Source organism: Chaetomium strumarium, assembly GCF_033439665.1.
Source record: "Chaetomium strumarium strain CBS 333.67 chromosome Unknown B0T15scaffold_3, whole genome shotgun sequence".
Lineage (NCBI taxonomy): Eukaryota > Fungi > Ascomycota > Sordariomycetes > Sordariales > Chaetomiaceae > Chaetomium > Chaetomium strumarium.
Genome location: NW_026944431.1, coordinates 1,365,400 through 1,384,034, shown reverse-complemented (window position 1 = coordinate 1,384,034; position 18,635 = coordinate 1,365,400). Strand labels below are relative to the sequence as shown.

The following is an 18,635-nucleotide window of genomic DNA, read 5'->3' as shown; positions in this document are numbered from 1 at the left end:
AAGCCCCTGCATATGGGACGATCGGCTGGACCGTGTGATACAACTTTAGAACTACAGTGCTGATTGATAGATTAGGTAAGTATACAATACAACACAGTAAGCGGGCGACAGTCGTAAAACGGTTCATACCTTGGGGAGAACATGAATTCGACATCAAGGATGATATGTTATGCATCTTCACGAAGACGAGTAGGCCATTTCGAGCAGGAGAATGCACATTCCGAAGATAAACGCGGGAGAGTTGAAGACGAGTTTCACGAGAAGAGGTGAATCGGATAGACCTAGGTAATGGGTACCTAAGGATTACATACAAGCAGCATGGTCGATTTACATGGCCAGCTCTGAGCAACGCCCACATCATGTGCGTGACTCTGGGGATGGTTCTTGGCACTTGCATCATGGCCCCACGACCCTCTTGGACAACCGGACCCTTTCACCTTGATGTTCCCAAACCACTTCTCCCCTCGAATGCAGTGAGCAACACTTTCGGGCATTCTTCAAATCTCAAAGCAGCAATACCACGATGTGTTCAACCGACATTTTTCTTGGTCTCCTGGCCGTTCTCTTCCCGCCGCTCCCTGGTATGTCACTCCCTACCCCCGCTATGGATTGTTGCTCTACAATCAGCCGAACAATGCCCATCAGCAACGCGAAGTTTCGAAACTGACCTTTTACCATAGTTTGGGTGAAGCGCGGTATTTGGTACGTGCAAGACTGTGAAAACGGTTCCACAAGAGCAGCAGCCCTCTTCGTCTCCATGTTCGCCGATTCAGAAGAACGCTATATCTAACGTATGCTGAATAAGCTCCGCGGACTCATTCATCAACATCCTTCTTTTTATCCTGGGTTATGTACGCCTTACCTGCTCCATTGCCTGACTGATAATACCGCAGCTAACCACATCTTCGCTCCCACTTCGCAGATCCCGGGCCTCCTCCACTCCTGGTACATCATTGCGACGTACCCCGAACCGCCGTACGACTACGACTACGAGCACCTCCCATCCGACGTCGAGCACGGCCGAATCTACGTGTTCGTCCACAACGGCGGCCATGGCCAGCCCGCGCAACCCGCGCCGCAAGGCCACATGAACTACGGCTCGACCAACAACACCAACAAAACGCCCGCCGGAGGCTCCGCCGCTGCCGCGCCGCACCCGCACCACCCCCCGCAAGAGCAGGGTACCACCTCGGCTGCTGCCGGACCAAGCGATGGCAACGCGCCCCCGCCAAGCTACGCACAGGTCGTGGCTGGGGATCATAAAGTGCAGACGCACGATTAAAGTTCCGTAGTGGAGTGGCAGTGTTGTTGTTGCCGGTGCAGCCACAACAGCGGGAAGCCACGCGGCCTGAGTCAACACTCTGTGGTTGGTGGAAATAGAGCGCAGGCGATGTTGAGCTTGCGGCTCTCTTAGCGGCGATGGGCTTTTTTATGCGGGATGGGTCATTCGGGGCGGATTGATTGGGCTGTGCTAAGGTTATCTGACTGGGCACGGGGTGTTTGCGTATCGGAATGAAGTTGGTGTTGGGTAAGGGGGGAAGGGAAGGCTGGCTTGCTATTTGATTGCCTGGACGCTGCCTTAGTTGGACGGGCTGATGCTGAGCGACAAACTCCACACTCGTGTATATGATCTGTCAGCTTGTTTCCCTATAGGAATAGCGAATACATTTGCTTACTTTACCCGTATTGGTCGCTAACTGATGTCCTCATCGCCGGCACAATCCTTTGCAGTATGTTTCCATGATCGGGTTTCGGAGTATCGGCAAAAGTGGGAGCACGTCCTCATATAGCGTCTGGCTCTGGCCAGTAAACACAGGTATGGCAATATTCGACGTTCATGAGGTCTAACCTTCCAGCCGGCTTCACATGGCTCGGGACCAGCTTGTAATCAGATGCGAGACTGCTGTAAGCACAGCACACAACCGTACAAAAGCATATGCACGTCCATCGAAGGAGTTGAGCTCGCCCCTATCAGCAACTTCGTTCTATCACTCTCTATGTATGAGAACTCCATGCCGAGGCGGCATCGAGGCCACGGATCCTTCCCAACTGGATTTCTTTCCTAATTGCCATTCCCGAAATTAGCAAAGATACCATCAGGTCTCTCGACTCCCGAACTCCTAATCGTCCCCATCTTCCTCTTCGTTATCCACATCGTGAATACTCCGCGAGGGACGTTCACTTGCGATGGGCTCCTTGTAGTTGAACATCAGCTCCTGAGGCAGGAAGACATAGAAGCTGGCCTTGATCTCTCGGACGCGTTTGATGAACTTAAGGCCCACGTTCAGTGTGCAGACCTCCATCGTCAGCTTCATCCCCACCTTTAGAAGGCGCAGAATGTCCTCCTCTAGGATGAGCTGTATGTCCACGTCATCGTCGGGCGGAATAGTGACGGTCGTGGTGTTGTCCCAGCCGTCACGGATGATAATAGGGTGAGCGATGACGGTGCCGCAAGGCTGGATGTCTGGATAGTCGCTAAGGTGCTGGTTGATGGCCGTGTACTTGGCTCGGACGGCATCATTGGGAAGTGAGATCTCGCGGACCTCCAAGTCGTACTCGATCGTTTCGGTTACCGCCCACTCTGCATCAGTTCGGAAACGCTTGGGGCCAAAGAGGATTGACAGGGTGGCCGCATGACTGATTCTGGCGTACTTGGCGTCGGGAACCGCGGTGTCGCTAAAATATTCGGAGCCCAAGGCGTGGTCGTCTTCTTCCTTGAAGTGCAGGACCCGAAGCGCCGTGTTGAAGGGACCAGGAACGAGCTTCAACATTTCTTGGATGGCTGGGATCTCATCCAGGGCTTGTAGGCAGATCTTCTGGGCCCCCCTGACGTCGTCGATGTATTCCGGACAGACGTCGTGGCGATCGACGTACTTGAGGAAGTTCAAAACCACGTCAACGCCCATGCGAAAATCGTCCAGCTCTGAACCAACCATCTTGGGAAGATGCTCGGACCTTATCGTCTCAGTATCTTGAACCCTCAGGAGAAATTGGGACGGCGGAAGGGAACTCACAGAAAGCCCGCTGCAATGCCAGTGAAGTCCACATCCCAATGAACAGCATCATTCGGGTTGTAGAACCGAGGATTGCAGCTGTCATCTCCGCCGCGCTGAATTACGTCGTTGGCTGTCATCTCTCGGACGGCGGCCCTGTTCGTATCCTCCAGGACCTCGTCCGTAAGAGTTTGGGCGCCCCCGAACTGACGCACCGTAGCGTCAATTCCGCCTAACAGGAGGTATCTAGTGAACAAGGTACTTCGCTCGGGGGTCATGCGACGGCGGGCGCGGTATCGCTGGATACATTCCTGAATGCGGTCGACAAAGGGAACATGCGGGGCATATATCAGGTTTACCTCCTCCTCGTGTTCTGCCGGTGTCATGGGCGGGTCGCAGTAGAACTCTGGTATGTATAAGTACGCGATTCGTATTGACTGGGACGATATCAAGGGTACAGCCCTGTTGATGGGGGAACAATCCTCACCTTCAAAGCCTGTCCCTCGCTTTTTGGCGCCAGCGCTACGCTTGGTGCTCTTATTCTTCTTGTCTTTCTTGGGCTTGTCCTCCTCCACGCGAACCTTCCCATTTTCGTGATGTTGAGACGGCTCGCGGATGATCCCGTTGTTCTGGGCATCCTCCAAAGGAGCGGAGTTCGAGTTTGGAAGCGAAGCCATAATGGTTCTGAATAGCGGTGTTAGTTGAGGGCGATGAGCGTCGCACGCTTTCATCAATCCCTCCAGTAAGAACTTTGTGGATCGATGTATGTATGAAGATTGTTCGGTGAAGTGAAGTCAAGAGGCAAAGGGCAGTGGATGGGTGCTAGGATCAAGGTCAGTAAGTTGGTTTGGTAGATGAAAGGAATGCTTTGTGCAAGGAAAACGCAGAACTTGAATACAGAACTGGGAACCTGAAAATGAACATACCTTGGTAATACACTCTTGTGAAGCAAGAGGGAAGGAACGATTCAATGAAAATGGTGTTGCTGTTTTCAGGTGCAGATGTTTGTGACGGGACTCTCACCCTGTCAACCGAAAAAGAGAGAACATCGAGTCATCGACAAACTACTAGGACGCTTGACAATTGAGGCACGTAGTCTCCCAATACAAGAGGAATGTTGTTGAGGTAAGCTTGCCTGGTGGTGACAACCACTTTTAGTGTTCTGGACTTCCGGCAAGGCAAACGGGCATCATTGTTTGCCATGAAGCCAAACTACCTACCTAGGCATCCAACAAGCTGCAGTTCGAAACACTGAGATCACCTTGCGACATCACAAGCGAAGCTTGAAATTACTCAAAGCTTTGATGCTTCCAGTAACAACCTCACAAGATTGACTTGATACTGGACCAAACAACATCAACACCCTATTCAATTCATCGACCATCCATGTCGATTTCTCAGTACCATAGCGCATGGACGGGCGGACGGTCTGCTACCTATAAGCTAAAGTCCATACATATGGTAGGCGCCTTACAGCACCACGCCAGACACCTCAAAGGTCTGCACCATGTTCTGCTCGAACTTTGACCAGAACTTGGTCCCGCTAATATAGGTGTCGCTGTACGCGGCATAGCGAGTGCCCGAGCTGCCGATCTGGGTGGCCCATCTCTTGACCAGCGCGCCGTTGACCCCTGGCGTACCGAACTTGGACAGGTCAAAGTTGATGTATTGCGCACTGCCCCAGTTGACGGCCGCGACGACCAGCTTCTTCGCCGACGCATCGTATGCCGCGACCGCGTAGTCGCTCCCGGCATCCAGGATGCGCATACCGGGCCTGATATGCCTCGTGAACTGCGCCAGCACCCAGTATTTCTGGTTCACGCCCTTGATGGTCCTGGCGTCGTTGTCGGCATCGACCAGCCCCCATCCACCGCCGTCCAAGACCTGCCAGTACACCCAGGCGGTCGGCTTCAGCCACCGGAAATCCAGCAGCATGTTGCTCACCATCCGCTGTCCCGTCGCGTCCCCTTCGCCGTACTCGCTCTGCCACAGCTTCTTCTTCGCCTGCGACACCAGCGCGTACAGCGTATCCCGCCTCCCGTTCCCGTACTGGTACCCGTGTACGTTGATGCGCGCCACCTGGCCCAGCGCCGTGGCGCCGAGCTTGTTGAACGTCGCCACCGCCTCGTCGTAGTAGCTCTCGTCCGACGCCGAGACAACGGTCGACGCCAGCCCGCGCGCGTCAAGCTCTCGCCGCAGATGTCCGATGAGGGTGGCCTGCGTGCTCACGTCGAAGTGGCACCCTTCCTGTGTGCCCGTCTTGCCGTTCCACCACGTCGCCGACGGCTCGTTGAACGGGTCGACGGACTGAAACCTGACGCCCCAGTGGTCGGCCGCGTACTTGGCGACGGTGGCCATGTAGACGGCATGCTGGACATGGTTCCACGACTGCAGATTGTCCGACTTGCCGTCGTCGGACCCGGACGGGTTGTGGTTGACGCACATCCACCACATGGGCGAGTTGGAGAACAGCTCCAGGATGTCTGCGCCGCGGTCGCGGGCCTTGGTCAGCATGGCGCGCTGGGCGGCGTCGACGCTCCAGTCCCAGCTGCTCGACGCCGGGCTCGTGCTCTCCCAGTCGAGCCAGAACCCCTGCATCTGCCGCGACGGAATCATCTTGGGCGACACCACCATGCGCGTGCCGTTGATGCTGTTGCTGCTACACGCGCCGGCGTTGTACCGCGCGATGTTGAAGCCCAGGCCCGGCAGGGTCTGGCCGGTGACCGCCACCGTCTTGGTCGTGAAGAAGATGTCGGCCAGGTCATCGCGCGTGCCAAATGCTTGCGCCCACCATGCCAGCGACGTGCCCCAGCCTTCCCATGTGCCCAGATCCGACTTGGCGTCTATGGTCGTTGTGAGGTCAGCAGTGGCTGCCCCTGCGAGAAGGCCGATGCCGAGGGCTCCACGAACAAGAGAGGATTTCATCGTGACGGCGATTGTGAACCGTCAAGTGCCGTTATGATTGGCAACCGAGCCGGCTGAACCGACTTCATATAGGGACCTACCAGAGACCCGGATGGAACTTGGAGCCAAAATGTCATTAACCATAGCAGAACCAAGCGGACCATTTCGCTCGGTGGGTTCATTCCGGCCCGTGAAAAAGGGGTTCCCAAGGACGCTTATAACAGTTTCCGCCAATGCAGAGCTCTCAGGGATGTAACGGTTTCCTCGATTCCCCACAGCACAATGGGGATCTCGTAGCCGAGGATGGCCTGTCGGCGTGTACATATGCACCTTAGGTAGGGAAAGGGGGTGCTGGGGTTGTGATCATTATCTAGAACTCTTGGGAGTCTCGGCTGATGTCGAAAATATCCGCGTGAATGATACTTGACGTAGTTTTTGACATCAAATCATCAGATCCTTTGGCTGCTTAGTATAGAGCATCAGGTTTAATATTATCCTAGCACTGATAATCACAACCTAATAGTATTTACCTAATATAACTAGTTAAGAAGGGTCTATATAGGATCCATATCTTGACATCCACCCGGGTCTAGCAATTAGTGGTGGGTGGATTCCACAGAGATCGGAATACGCCTGGATAGGTTATCTGTACAAGGAGCTTTGTCTTGGAACAAAGGGATTGTTCTCTACTTTGTATGTTATTACATACAAAATAGTCCATCCAGTTCTATGCCTTTGTTCTAGACGAACCTGCACATGGACTAATCATTAATGTTCTGCGCCTTTCAACAAAACCTTTGTTTCCCTGCCATGGGTTATATACCCCGTTTCTCCCAGCTGGATGAGCGATTATGGCTCAATTCCCAATACACTCAGGAGGTCGCCCCCAATTGCGCATCGCGGAAAGAGGGAAACCAGAATATCAATAATAAGAACCACAATGAACACCCACTCACAATCAGCCACCACCACCAGCAGCCCCCCCTCCACGCAATCATTCCCCGACCAAGACCGGCCATGGCGCGAGCGTCTCAAGCCGGACTGGCCCTTGCCGCAGATCCAGAACGTGGTAGCGACATGCAACCTGGATTGCCGGCTCGACCTAGCCGTAATCGCGCAGCACGCGCGCAACGTCGAGTACAACCGCGAGAAGTTCCACGCGCTGATCATGCGCATCCGCGAGCCGCGCACCACCACGCTCGTCTTCGCGTCGGGCCGCCTCGTGGTGACGGGCGCCAAGTCGGCAGGGCTCGCGCGCCTGGCCGCCCGTCGCCACGCGCGCGCCATCCAGAAGTGCGGCTTCCGGACCAGCTTCCGCGACTTTGCCGTGCAGAACTTTGTGGGTTCGGTCTCGTGCGGCTTCCACATCCGCCTCGAGGGGCTGGCGCGCCGCGCGTATCAGTCGTGCACGCACGAGCCGGAGCTGTTTCCGGGCCTGGTGTTTACCATGATGAAGCCCAAGCTCAAGTGCTTGGTGTTTACCACCGGTAAGGTCGTCTTCACCGGCGCCAAGAGCGAGGATCAGGTGTACGAGGCGTTTGCGAATCTGTATCCGCTGCTGTTGGATTTCAGGGTGAACAGCGTCGCGGCTGTGCCTCCCTGGTTGAAGGAGACCGCTCCGAAGGCAGAGGCTAGATCAAAAAGGAAACGGTGAGTGAGTTAGTGGCATCGAAGGCATAGAAAGATGCTTCCACGACCATGTCCTCAGACATACATCCATCCAGAGGTAAGTCGATCCAATTGGTCTCGATTCATGTCACTTGAATAAAGGAGAGAATTAGAAGGCAACTAAACAAAGCAGTGAATGAGATTGAACTTTCATAATCCATTGTGTTCCTTTGCCATTCCGGCCAGTTTTGTGATAAGCCGAGAGAACTCGTAGAGCTCATTTGGAGAAATGATCGAAGTCCGATACCCAACTCGTCCGCACCATTAGGCCCGTTGCTCCATAGTAGCCACGCCGTCCTTCGATGCCCGCCGCTGGATAGTCTCCAGCTCGACCTGAAGCACCTTCTCCATGTTCTGCTGGACCTTGTCCTGGACCTCCTTGCCCTCAAACATGAAACTGAGCTCTTCAAGCGTGCGATTGTACGTCTCAGGGAACAGGCAATACACTGTGGCAATCTCGACCAGAATCCAGACGCAATAGACAATGTAGTACTTCCACCCGATGGAGTCCAGCGCAATGGGATTGACGTATGTGTTGAAGAAGACGGCGAAGCGCACCGTGAGCTGCTCGACTGCGATGCCCTTGGAGCGTTGCTGGTACGGGAAGAGCTCGACCAGGTAAGTGTAGGCCAGCGCGTTCCAGCCGATGTTGTAGAACCTATTTCAGAAGTTAATCCATGAGGCCCCACTGGTGAGCACAACTCTCCGGCAGCACTTACGGTGAGTACACGAAAATAAACACCAACACCGGAATCGCCGCTCTCGTTGAGTTCTCAATCGCCGACCTCGCGCTTGCGATCGTCCAGACGGTGTAGACCACCGCGGTGCCGATCGTACAAGTCAGGAACATCTTCCGCCGGGGAAACCGAGGCGCAATGAGCGCGATCGGCATGGCGTTGATCAGGCCCCAACAGGTATTGCTCAGAATGACCTTCTGCACCGTCCTGTTGTCGGTGATGTTTACCAACGCCAGGATCTTCTTCATATAGAAGCTAAGCAGCCCGTTTCCGCTCCACTGCGTGAAGAAGCCGATGATGGCCGCAAGCAGGAATCTCCGACGCATAGGCGGATCGCGGACAACGTCGGCCCACACGAACGCCTTGGCCAACTCCTTCTCCTGCGCAATAGTCGACTGGATCTGCGCATACTCGAGCCGCACAAACTCGTCCCCGTCCTGCCCCTCGCTGTGGTACTTCTGCAAAATCGCAAACGCCTCGTCGCCCCTGTCGCGCGAAATCAGCCAGCGCGGCGATTCAGGGCACCAGTACATGAACGCCATCTGGAAGAAGCTCGGGACGAGCTGCAGCAGGCTCGGCAGGCGCCACGCCCAGGTCGACGACATCTGGAAGGTGCCGTAGGTGGTGCCGGCGGCGACGATGGCGCCAATGAACCAGGAGGCGTTGAACAGCGACGTCATGATGGGGCGCTCGTTGGCGTACGAGAGCTCGCCGATCAGGGCCGACGCGTTGACGATGGCGAAGGGAATGCCGAAGCCGAGCACCCAGCGCGAGGCGAGGAACATGTCCGAGTTGCGCGCGCCCGCCTGCAGGCCGGCGCCGAAGCACATGACGAGCGAGGCCGAGAGGATGGTCCAGCGCCGGCCGAGGTACTGGCTGGCCGTGGGGATGAAGGGGATCGCCATGAGCGCGCCAAGCGAGTACATGGCGTTGAGAAGCCCGAGGCGGCCTGCAGTGGGATTGTCGAAGTCTTGGATGTTGCGTCAGCCCCTGCATTTGCGCCACTTAGTACTAGAGAGTTGAGGGGGTGTCACGAACAGTCAACCCATGATTTTACGGCCTGTAGACTGTTCATCATGGACGAGTCGAAACCCGATGTCCATTCCACGCCGAGGCAGGTCGGGACGAGGATGAGATACAGAAAGCGCAGGTTGGGTTTCTTGTACCATGGCTTCGTGTCCGCCTGCGCGATGCGCGTCAGGCGCGGATCCGCGTGCTCTTCTTTGACTCCAATGATCGCCATGGTCCCCGTTTGAGAGTGGCATTACACTCGAGATACCCAAGGGTGCCCCCCTCTCCGAAGGTTTGAGCAGCCCCTTAAATAGAACTGACAGAGGCATGTCTTATCACCTGCCCCATCAAGACTTAGATCGGACCGCTTTTTGTGATTCCAAGCATGCATCTAGCCCCCAACTCGTGGCAGGCTAGGCGCAGGCGGCGAATAGAGGTGCTGGATCGTAATCCTGCCTAAATGCTCACCACGGTACCGGCGTGCGCCAAGCGCTGTTTGGGGTTGCTTCCTCCGACCTCTGCGGGGTTCTGGGCGGCAGCGACTTGCGGGGACTCCGGGGAGATGACCTGGTTGCCGGGATTTGAAGCAAAGTGCAACCGGGCCCGGGCGAAAAGCAGCCGAGCTAGATACACCTTTGTGAACGAGAGCCTGAGTGGCGGGTTGAGTTCACACGGTGATCCTGCAGCTGCAAGCTATTGAATGGCCCCCAGCGCCGATTATCCCGATTTTTTCTCCAGCTAAGCTAAGGCCGCAACAGGACTCGTTCTGGTCGCAATGGGATGCTGCCGGTTTGGGTGGGCGAGTGTATCCGGTTGCAGTGAGGCCTGTGACGAACACTCGACCCATGTCCGGTCGAGTCAGAGAGGAAGAGCCGCATGCTCAGCAGTAAGACGGAAGAGATGATATCACTGGGAACGTCGAGCAACTTGGTGGTGTTGGCGCAGTTGGCGTAAAATGATAACAACTGCGTGTATATACCATGGAAGCGAAAACTCGATCGATCTATAGCAGGACGCCAACCCGGACAAATCTAAGCACTCGCTGGTGGTTAAGCAAAAACGAATTCCTCAAGCTCCTTGTATGCCTTTTCCAAATCCTAAGCCACGTTAGCACGCAAGTCCCGCTTCTTCTTAAGGGGGTTAAGAGCTCACATCATTGACAATGATCTTGTCATGCACGCCGGGCACCTTGGCGTACTCCAACTCCACCTTCGCCTGGTTCAGCCGTTTTTGAATCGCGGACTCATTCTCTGTTCCACGGCCCCGCAGCCGCCTCTCAAGCTCCTCCTCGGATGGCGGCGCAATGAAGACGAATCTGGCTGGAAAGCCCAGGGCCCGGATCTGCTTCACGCCTTCCACCTCGATATCCAAAACGACCGTCTTGCCTTTAGCGGTCTGCTCCTCGATCGTGGCTTTCGATGTGCCGTAGTAATTGTCTCCGAATTGCGCACTGTGGGGTTGTCAGCACGTGCCTGGATGCGAAGGCGCAAATAGAAGCAGCTGAAACTGGTGTGCACCTCTCGACGAAACCATCTCTCGCCTTCAATTCCAAGAACGCCTCCTTTGTTACGAAGTGGTAATGCACACCGTCTTGCTCGCCCGGACGCGGTCCGCGGGTGGTATGAGATACCGAAAGGGTGAAGGTATCAGGATGTCTCTCGAACAGCCGGTTGTAGAGGGTGCCCTTGCCGACGCCGGACGGGCCCGAAATAACGATTGGACGAGGATCGCGAACTGCTCAGAAATGGTTAGCTTTGCCGCGCGGTTCTCATGGGAGCAGTTGTGCCAGTTCTTACCAGGAGCCATTGCGTGAAGAAGTCGCGAGCGAAAGACGTTGATAAGAGAAGGAACGAAAGGATGGCGCATTCTCTGTTGATGGACGCGGTTACCTGGATTGATGCTTAGACCAAGCCTATAAATATGATAAAGCGAGGGGCGAGACCCACATGGTTCTGGAGTGGGGCATGACTTGCTGACATTCCGATGCAAATGACGTGTCTATGCCTCTGAAGACATGTGACGGGTTTTAACTGAGGCGAAAATAAACATTCCGAAGTAAACAAAACGAAGATTCTGCCGGGACGCTACATGGCGAAACACAGGGGGTGCAGAGTGCCACGGTGTGGTACAATACAAGTGAAGCCCTAACCCTCAAACTCTAATTCACCACGCAGAGTCCCCCTGCACCAACCCCAAACCTTCCCACTGCCGTGTCGATCACTCCTTCTTCCCCGGATCGAGGAGCAGGCGGCATCATGTCACTAACACCCCCACCCCTCTTCCAACTTGGTAACCGCAGACTTCGTAAAAATATGCTTCGCTCCGATCCCCTTCCAATCCAACCCCTCATCAATGACCCCCGCCAGGCCCGCCCCTGAATGCCACCGCAGGCCTCATGGTCTTGCCATCAGATAAGAGGGCAGCATTGAATATCCGGGACCCGCACCGCGGACAGACGTAGCAGCCGCATCGTCCCTCCGCTGTCGGTCGGGTGTTCGAAAATGGCCAATTTAACGTTGAGGTCCCGGCGGCAGGGGGAAGACGGCGTCTGGTTTTGGTACTTCAAGAGTCTTTTTGCTACTTACCGAGGCTGCCTGGGTAGTATAGGAGAGAGGACATGCCCAGGAAAATCAATGTATGTCGGGTAAGTTCATCCCATCTGTTGTCGCATGTGACTCACTACAATACTACTTCCAAAGGCGGTGACCTTCCCGAGCGAAAGAGACAGAAAGGTTGAAGATGGGAATATCCCAGAAAGATCACCGGCAAGCTCTATATGTATGCCACCGTAGGCGCCCCTTTTGTTGTCCCTTCCCCCCCCCAAGTGAAACAGCCAGGCCATAACCAATGAAAGCCAATTAGTAAGCGTTGACCATACCAAACCATCCCATCCCGCAATAACCCTGCTAAAACCTTACATCAAACGGCCTTTGCATGCTCGATGTCCTTCCATCGCCAGCGGCTTCCCTCTCCGCAAGTCGCTCCGCATCCTGCTTCGACTGCCTGACGAGGTAGTAATCGCCGATGTCTTGCCCCGTCCCCGCCTCTTCGGGCTCCCCGACCCTCGACTCGGTGACCTCAACCGAGGTCTTCTTGATGATTGCGCCATGCTTGGACTGAGAAGCAACCCGCCCCAGCTCGATGTCCGTCTCGTAGGAGGTCACCCTCCCGTCGTCAGCCTGCGGCGGATTGATGTGCTCATCGCTGCCGTTGATCGTGGTGACGGGGATCGGATTGACGCTCCGCGGTCCCATGCCGCGGCGCGGGTTCTTGTCTTCGAGGACGAAGGCCCCCCGTTTGTTCCCAGACCTGCTACTTCTAGAGAGCCCGGAGAGCTTGTTGGATGATGTCAGCGATCGCAGAGTTCCAATGATGGGACGGGCCCAGTGGGCGATGAGGGGCGTGATCATCGGCAGGTTGGATGTGATGACGGCAACGAACGTCTCCCGTACCGCCCAGGATCCGGCCTGCTGGGCGCCGTTGACGGGGTCCTACCACGACACATGTACGTCAGTACCCTGTGGGCAAGACGACACAATCCTCGGTCATATGTGGGTTGGGATACTAACTGTGATGATGAGGATGCAGCGCAAGATGGCTGCCACGGTCACGAAAATTCCGCCCGAGAAGAGCAATATGAGGCCGGCTTTCTTAAGGGGTTTCAACGAGGAGTTCCAGAGCATGGGGATCGGGATGCTCATGAGATAGAGATCCGTCACCACGTTCAAGACGACAGTGACGAAGATGTCGATCTTGGAGATGGCCGGTTGGCAGAAGTCTGCATTACAGTCAGTGGCAGGCTTGTGGATGTGTTGAAGTTAAGGGAGTCCTCACTGCCTGGATCCGGGTGTATCTGCCAGTTCTTCTCCAGGGGACGGCAGCCGAGCAGGATGGATAGTAGTACCGAGATCCATGTGACGACGATGATGACGAATCCTGCATAAATGCGCTTCTCGTAGTTGAGTCCGTCCTGCCAGCCGAGCGTCAGCACGATCTTGAGCTGGTACAATACAACGATGGGCCTCCGAGGATGGCAAGTCATACCGTCAGCCGAAGATAAAGAGTGCACATGGCGGCTTTGAGGGTCCATAGCAGAAAGGTGTAAGTGGACCAGCCCGCCACTTGTGTCTTAGAACCGTTGACCCTTTCCGCCCGTTCATCAGCCTCGAAATCCGAAGCCGCCCTGGGCGGAAGAACGCCGTCTTACCGCAACCGATACTCCTCGCTATGCGGATCTAGCAACCGCCGCTGCTCATCCGTCATGCCATTGTTGGCGAGTCCTTTCCAGAATGTCCCGACCGAGTATGCAAGGTACGTTTCTATGGAGTAGGTCACCTAGACAAGTACATACATCAGCAGCGGCTCGGCCGGTCAGTGAGGAGAAGGGGGACGGTACCGCCGCCACGACCATCAGGTAGTCGTCCGCATGGAGACGCTTCAGCCCAGCCTGGGATATCCTGACGTACAAGCGGAGGCCGATTATGGACAAGCCCACCCCAAGTAACGTAAAGGCCTCCGTCACAAACGAGTCCGACATGGTGGGATATGGATCGTGTGAGAGGGTCTCGTACGGGGCCCTGATGGAGAACTGGGCGGGCCCGGAGGACAACGTTAAGTAGTAGCTGCTAAATGAGAGTAAAGAATCATGGGTGTCGTTGCACAAAAGTGAACGCCACACAACACACTACTACCTTCCTGATATCTCCAGAAGAGAATCCCTCAGGAATAGGTATGTTTGGGGCGAAAAGGAGAGTCCAAGGGCTCGTCAATGGATGACAGTGGCAAAGCCATCATCTTCGAGATCGGCGCCTTGTTTGATGCCTCGGACTTGGAAAAGGGGAAGAGTTGGGAAAAGAAAACACACAACACCACCTCAGCAGGGTATCCGGTCCATTCTGGATGTTTGCATCTTATTAATGCCTTTACTTGAAGCAAGGCATGGTAGGTAGAAACTGCCGCGTGGGTGTGATAGTGAGGTTTCATGGATCGGCTGGTTCCGTCACACAAAGCAAGTTGGTCCGAATTCGTGCGTCACTTTTTGCTGCTTCATTGGCGGGAACGGGCAGTTGGACATCCAATCTTCGGGGGTGCCGGGAGGGGCCCTGGGGGACAATCCGACATGCCACCGGGAGCGAGCATCCGAGGATGAGGTCGGATTTGTTTCCGAATCCGGGTTCACGGTATGCATATAGTATCATAGTACATGCAATGGTGTACGTACCCGAGGCCCGCGCTGTGACGCTGCACAATTCGATTGACCGGCAGGGAAGAGGCGCAGGGCTCGTTGGGCATCGAAGAAAACAAAAGACCGAAAAGCGAATAAGGGGAACCTCGAGCACATGCGCTTGACGAATTCACGACCACCCAAGTACTTATTACTTGGATTGCCTCGAACAACGATTAGAAACCACCGACAGGACCATTAGAATAATATATATAGTTATGCGCACCGAGCTTGTTAACCGTTATCCACCAAAGCACCATGGATTGACGTATCTGGCACAGTCGCAGTGGTAGGCACAGATATAGATATCGATATCCATAAGGCTCCCTGTGGAACTGTACATATCACTGGTATTCAAAGGAGCCCCCCAACGGCTTGGTGACATGGTGTAGAAGTATTGCGCGGTGCAGACAATTGAGCACCACCCGCACCCCTACCCTGGGCCGTTTGTTACTAACGTACCTTATGGTGCCGTGTGTTCTTCAAGTTGCGTTGTTGCCAACCAACAACTACCGGGCCCGAGTTCTCAGAGGAAAATCACCGCCTGCACTACCGAGTGTAGTAAGCCTGAGAACTAAAACCCCCACCCCCTGCCACCTTTCAAGCATAGGTGCATGCACAGGGCAGGTTTTAATAGTACCATGTAGGTCTTTCCTTCGAGAGATATCTACTGCCGAATTGAGGCAACAGAGGTGGGACAAGACTTGGTCTTGTGTCGCACAGTGCGCCATCAATCGATATGAATACGGTCGAAGCTGCGAGGAACTTGATGATTCCCCTCCCTCCTGACCCTTGCAGCCAATGGACCTCCACATAACGTTGATAACTGCAGAACTACTAGTAGGTACAGTTTCAGAATTTGGCAAACATGGTCCGGTGACTCCGGTCCGTATGGTGCTGAGCAGATTGAATTTGAGCAGCACGGCGTCTCTGGCTCTCGAGGCAAGGCAAATCCCGAAAATCGGGAACCGCGATCCTTCAACAGTACACTACCGTACGTACTTACCTACATTAGCTTAGCACGGTGAAGCTTCATGTGATGAATGCTGTTCCCTCCGCGGAATAAGGGTCTGACAAGAGATCGACGACGATGGCCCGGACCGTGGACCGAATATCGGCTGCCGGCTTAATCGGAATCATTACTTAAACAGGAATTAGCCCCGCCTAGGGCAGCATTTTATGTATGTACGGAATAGCATGTACTGTAACGTCAAGTTTGCCCGCGGCACCACCTGCAGATGCATAGACCATGGACGGTGAAGACAGGGCACACGACCCTTGAGCTTGGGGGTTGCTTTTCCCGCTGGGACCCCGTCTTGTTGGTTCATTGCGCACAAGTTCACAGTGAGGCCGCAGCGTTATTTCTCTGGCGGCACTTTGCGGACGCGCCATGAGCAAGACACGGAGGTTTTCCAGCACTGAATGACGGCTGTCTCTCGCTGGTCACAATGGAGACTCTCGACCTCGTCGTTATTGGAGCAGGCGGGTAGTCACTCTTCCAGCATGGTGAGATCTCATCGCTAACCCGATCCATGGCAGGCTTCTTCGGCCTTGCTGTCGCAAAGACGTTCCATCAGCTGAATCCGGACAAGACCTTGGCCATTCTGGACGCCGGCTCAACTCTGGGGGGCGTCTGGGCGAAGGAACGGCTGTATCCGGGACTCAGGACCAACAACATGCTGGGCACCTTTGAGTATCCCGACTTCCCTATGGACAGCGACACCTTCGGCGTCAAGCCCGGCGAGCACATGTCCGGCGAGGTGATGTACGCATACCTCACCAAGTACGCCGAGAAGTTTGGCATCCTCGACAAGATCCGCTGCCATTGCGCGATTCTCACAGCCGAGCACCTAGGCGGCGCCGACGCGAGCTGGATGTTGAGCGTTCGGAATGGCGACAAGGAGCAGGCGATCTTTGCGCGCAAACTCGTTGTGGCGACCGGTCTCACCTCGGAGCCTTTCTTACCGCACATCGAAGGCCAGGAAGAATTCGGGGTGCCCCTTTTCCATAGCCGAGACTTTGTCAAGTACGCAGACACCCTGGACTCGGCCAAGTCCGTGACGGTGTTTGGCGGGACAAAGTCGGGCTGGGATGTCGCGTACGCGTACGCTACCAGAGGCATCAAGGTCAACTGGGTGATTCGAGGTACGTCGGATTCGCAACATGTGTCCATGTCGCACAAAGCTCACTGGTGCTCCCTGCAGAGAGCGGCCATGGCCCGGCATGGATGGCCCCGCCATACGTCACACCGTTGAAGAAGTGGCTGGAGAAGCTTGTCCGTGAGTCCGACCATCCATCCCGCTCTTCACCAACGGTCGCAAGTCGGCCCCCGGCTCCCGTGCTCCGTTGGTATTGACCATGTGACATAGACACGCGCATCTTGACGTGGTTCAGCCCGTGCATCTGGGGGGATGCTGACGGGTATGCCGGCATCCGCCGCTTCTACCACGGTTCAGCCATTGGGCGTGTCATCACAAATACCTTCTGGTCCATCCTTGGCGGTGACGTTATCACACTGAACAAGTACGACTCCCATCCGGAGCTCAAGAAGCTCAAGCCGTGGAGCCAACCCATGTTCACCGCATCTTCCTTCTCCATCCTCAACTACCCAAACAACTTCTTCGATCTGGTGCGCAACGGCAGCATCAAGGTGCACATCGCCGACATCACTGGCCTATCAGCCCGGACGGTGCATCTTTCCGACGGTACACAGCTTGCCACAGACGCGTTCTGCTGTGTCACCGGCTGGAAGCACGTACCACCCGTCAAGTTCCTTCCCGAGGGCATCGACAAGGAGCTCGGCCTGCCCCACGCGCCCAGCGAAACCGACTTCTTCACCCCGGAGGCCGTCAAGAACGCCGACGAGGAGATCTTGTCGCGCTTCCCTCGCCTCAAAGACCAGCCCGTGCAGAACAAGAAGATGCGCGACCTGCTCGACACCAAGTCGCTGACCACGACCGACGCCATCAACCCGTCCACCCCGCTCACCCCCTGGACCCTGTACCGCTTCATGGTGCCGCCCTCCGCGCGCTTCCTCACCCGTTCGCGCGACATCGCCTTCGCCGGCATCCTCCTCAACTTCTCCACCGCGATAGTCGCCCACGCCCAGGCCATCTGGATCAACGCCTTCTTCGCCGACGAGCTCCCGGCCTCGGTCCTCCCGCCGCTCAGCCACAACGGCTCCCCAGAAACGCAGAAGAACACGAAGAGCGTCCAAGAGATCAGACGCGAGACCCTCCTCCACGCCCGCTTCGGCAAGTGGCGCTACCCGGCCGGCCACGGCGCCCAGTTCCCGGATTTTGTCTTTGATGCCGTGCCGTACATCGATCTGCTGGTCGGCGATCTGGGGCTGAAGGTGCACCGGAAGGGCGGGTGGCTGGCTGAGATGACGGAGCCGTATGGCCCGGAGGACTATAGGGACTTGGTTGGGGAGTTTGCTGAGAGCGTGCGGGCAAGCGCTGGTTCAGGTAGGGATGATTGATTGATTTGGTTTACGTCTTTTGGTATACCGTAGTATATCCGGCGGACTTTCACCGGTTGGGTGGGTGGGGTGGCTGTTTGGATTGACCTTCGTCTGGTGATTGGATACCTGGTGTTGCGGCAGTCGTGCTTGGAGGTTTATTGCTGCTTCTTCCGCCGCTGCCATACCCCCTCGGCCTTCTGATCCGAGCGCAGTTGGTTAAGGACGAAACCCCGGATACCCTTACACATGCCGACTCGGGTGATCTAGCGGTATAAGGTACAGTATATCTACGCATGTCGGTGGACATCAAAGATGCGCTGGGTGTTCAATATTCCCATCTTGTATCATTCGTCTTGTATAATTACTAGTAGTAGTAGTAGTAGGTACTTGTTGCGGTCGGAACATGGAAGCTGGGTGGTTGCAGGTCTCTTGCCGTCAGCCCTAAATGTGGAGTCGTCAGCCTGGAGGGAGTACAGTGTTCCTTTGCTAACCTGGCTTTTGCCCATAAAAGAGTTCTGTGTCTGCTCAGAAGGGTCCAGAACCAGTAACTACAAGGACAAGAGACTGCACCTTCTGAGAAACAACGAAGACCAGAAGCTGTCGTTATTACTGGGAGGGCGAAAACGTGTTTTTGG

The 18,635-nt window shown here is 55.4% G+C and overlaps 8 protein-coding genes across 8 annotated transcripts; 3 read left to right on the top strand and 5 right to left on the bottom strand.

Moving 5' to 3' along the window:
- The first annotated feature begins 382 nt into the window (after positions 1 to 382).
- B0T15DRAFT_528015 (uncharacterized protein) lies at positions 383 to 1,683 on the top strand. The gene is made up of 4 exons (XM_062869008.1): positions 383 to 581; positions 681 to 702; positions 806 to 851; positions 923 to 1,683. The coding sequence occupies exons 1-4, from the start codon at positions 524 to 526 to the stop codon at positions 1,280 to 1,282; spliced, it is 486 nt and encodes a 161-aa protein (XP_062722483.1). The 5' UTR covers positions 383 to 523; the 3' UTR covers positions 1,283 to 1,683.
- Positions 1,684 to 2,002: 319 nt separating this feature from the next.
- On the bottom strand, positions 2,003 to 4,200 carry B0T15DRAFT_552662 (Argonaute complex, subunit Arb1). The gene is made up of 4 exons (XM_062870300.1): positions 4,017 to 4,200; positions 3,481 to 3,677; positions 3,015 to 3,399; positions 2,003 to 2,955 (listed from the first exon to the last, which is right to left on the bottom strand). The coding sequence occupies exons 1-4, from the start codon at positions 4,040 to 4,042 to the stop codon at positions 2,121 to 2,123; spliced, it is 1,443 nt and encodes a 480-aa protein (XP_062722482.1). The 5' UTR covers positions 4,043 to 4,200; the 3' UTR covers positions 2,003 to 2,120.
- A 136-nt stretch (positions 4,201 to 4,336) lies between these two features.
- Positions 4,337 to 6,301, bottom strand: B0T15DRAFT_528011 (glycoside hydrolase superfamily). The gene has a single exon (XM_062869007.1). It carries the CDS (start codon positions 5,916 to 5,918, stop codon positions 4,464 to 4,466), a length of 1,455 nt encoding a protein of 484 aa, XP_062722481.1. The 5' UTR covers positions 5,919 to 6,301; the 3' UTR covers positions 4,337 to 4,463.
- Positions 6,302 to 6,837: 536 nt separating this feature from the next.
- On the top strand, positions 6,838 to 7,551 carry B0T15DRAFT_492232 (uncharacterized protein; the record flags this gene model as incomplete). The annotated part of the gene is made up of 1 exon (XM_062866848.1): positions 6,838 to 7,551. One exon carries the CDS (start codon positions 6,838 to 6,840, stop codon positions 7,549 to 7,551), a length of 714 nt encoding a protein of 237 aa, XP_062722480.1.
- Positions 7,552 to 7,690: 139 nt separating this feature from the next.
- On the bottom strand, positions 7,691 to 9,659 carry B0T15DRAFT_150353 (general substrate transporter). Its single transcript, XM_062861986.1, has 3 exons — positions 9,341 to 9,659; positions 8,285 to 9,272; positions 7,691 to 8,223 (listed from the first exon to the last, which is right to left on the bottom strand). The coding sequence occupies exons 1-3, from the start codon at positions 9,543 to 9,545 to the stop codon at positions 7,830 to 7,832; spliced, it is 1,587 nt and encodes a 528-aa protein (XP_062722479.1). The 5' UTR covers positions 9,546 to 9,659; the 3' UTR covers positions 7,691 to 7,829.
- Positions 9,660 to 10,362: 703 nt separating this feature from the next.
- Positions 10,363 to 11,119, bottom strand: B0T15DRAFT_492230 (P-loop containing nucleoside triphosphate hydrolase protein; the record flags this gene model as incomplete). The annotated part of the gene is made up of 4 exons (XM_062866847.1): positions 10,363 to 10,410; positions 10,466 to 10,763; positions 10,831 to 11,047; positions 11,110 to 11,119. 4 exons carry the CDS (start codon positions 11,117 to 11,119, stop codon positions 10,363 to 10,365), a joined length of 573 nt encoding a protein of 190 aa, XP_062722478.1.
- Positions 11,120 to 12,219: 1,100 nt separating this feature from the next.
- On the bottom strand, positions 12,220 to 14,605 carry B0T15DRAFT_483979 (uncharacterized protein; the record flags this gene model as incomplete). Its single annotated transcript, XM_062866198.1, has 7 exons — positions 12,220 to 12,804; positions 12,883 to 13,091; positions 13,148 to 13,283; positions 13,358 to 13,457; positions 13,521 to 13,648; positions 13,710 to 13,935; positions 14,535 to 14,605. 7 exons carry the CDS (start codon positions 14,603 to 14,605, stop codon positions 12,220 to 12,222), a joined length of 1,455 nt encoding a protein of 484 aa, XP_062722477.1.
- A 1,362-nt stretch (positions 14,606 to 15,967) lies between these two features.
- B0T15DRAFT_150226 (uncharacterized protein) lies at positions 15,968 to 18,165 on the top strand. The gene is made up of 3 exons (XM_062861985.1): positions 15,968 to 16,682; positions 16,742 to 16,816; positions 16,907 to 18,165. Exons 1-3 carry the CDS (start codon positions 16,070 to 16,072, stop codon positions 18,016 to 18,018), a joined length of 1,800 nt encoding a protein of 599 aa, XP_062722476.1. The 5' UTR covers positions 15,968 to 16,069; the 3' UTR covers positions 18,019 to 18,165.
- The last annotated feature ends 470 nt before the right edge of the window (positions 18,166 to 18,635 follow it).

Coding starts and splice junctions, on each gene's coding strand:
- B0T15DRAFT_528015 (XM_062869008.1), top strand. CDS start 524: ATGTGTTCAACCGACATTTTTCTTGGTCTCCTGGCCGTTCTCTTCCCG. Junction 703..805: donor TGGGTGAAGCGCGGTATTTG/GTACGTGCAAGA, acceptor ATGCTGAATAAG/CTCCGCGGACTCATTCATCA. Junction 852..922: donor TTCTTTTTATCCTGGGTTAT/GTACGCCTTACC, acceptor CCCACTTCGCAG/ATCCCGGGCCTCCTCCACTC.
- B0T15DRAFT_552662 (XM_062870300.1), bottom strand. CDS start 4,042: ATGTTCTCTCTTTTTCGGTTGACAGG. Junction 3,678..4,016: donor TCTCTTTTTCGGTTGACAGG/GTGAGAGTCCCG, acceptor ACCGCTATTCAG/AACCATTATGGCTTCGCTTC. Junction 3,400..3,480: donor GCGAGGGACAGGCTTTGAAG/GTGAGGATTGTT, acceptor TATACATACCAG/AGTTCTACTGCGACCCGCCC.
- B0T15DRAFT_528011 (XM_062869007.1), bottom strand. CDS start 5,918: ATGAAATCCTCTCTTGTTCGTGGAGCCCTCGGCATCGGCCTTCTCGCA.
- B0T15DRAFT_150353 (XM_062861986.1), bottom strand. CDS start 9,545: ATGGCGATCATTGGAGTCAAAGAAGAGCACGCGGATCCGCGCCTGACG. Junction 9,273..9,340: donor CGTAAAATCATGGGTTGACT/GTTCGTGACACC, acceptor GCAACATCCAAG/ACTTCGACAATCCCACTGCA. Junction 8,224..8,284: donor TTTATTTTCGTGTACTCACC/GTAAGTGCTGCC, acceptor CTTCTGAAATAG/GTTCTACAACATCGGCTGGA.
- B0T15DRAFT_150226 (XM_062861985.1), top strand. CDS start 16,070: ATGGCAGGCTTCTTCGGCCTTGCTGTCGCAAAGACGTTCCATCAGCTG. Junction 16,683..16,741: donor GGTCAACTGGGTGATTCGAG/GTACGTCGGATT, acceptor TGCTCCCTGCAG/AGAGCGGCCATGGCCCGGCA. Junction 16,817..16,906: donor GTGGCTGGAGAAGCTTGTCC/GTGAGTCCGACC, acceptor CATGTGACATAG/ACACGCGCATCTTGACGTGG.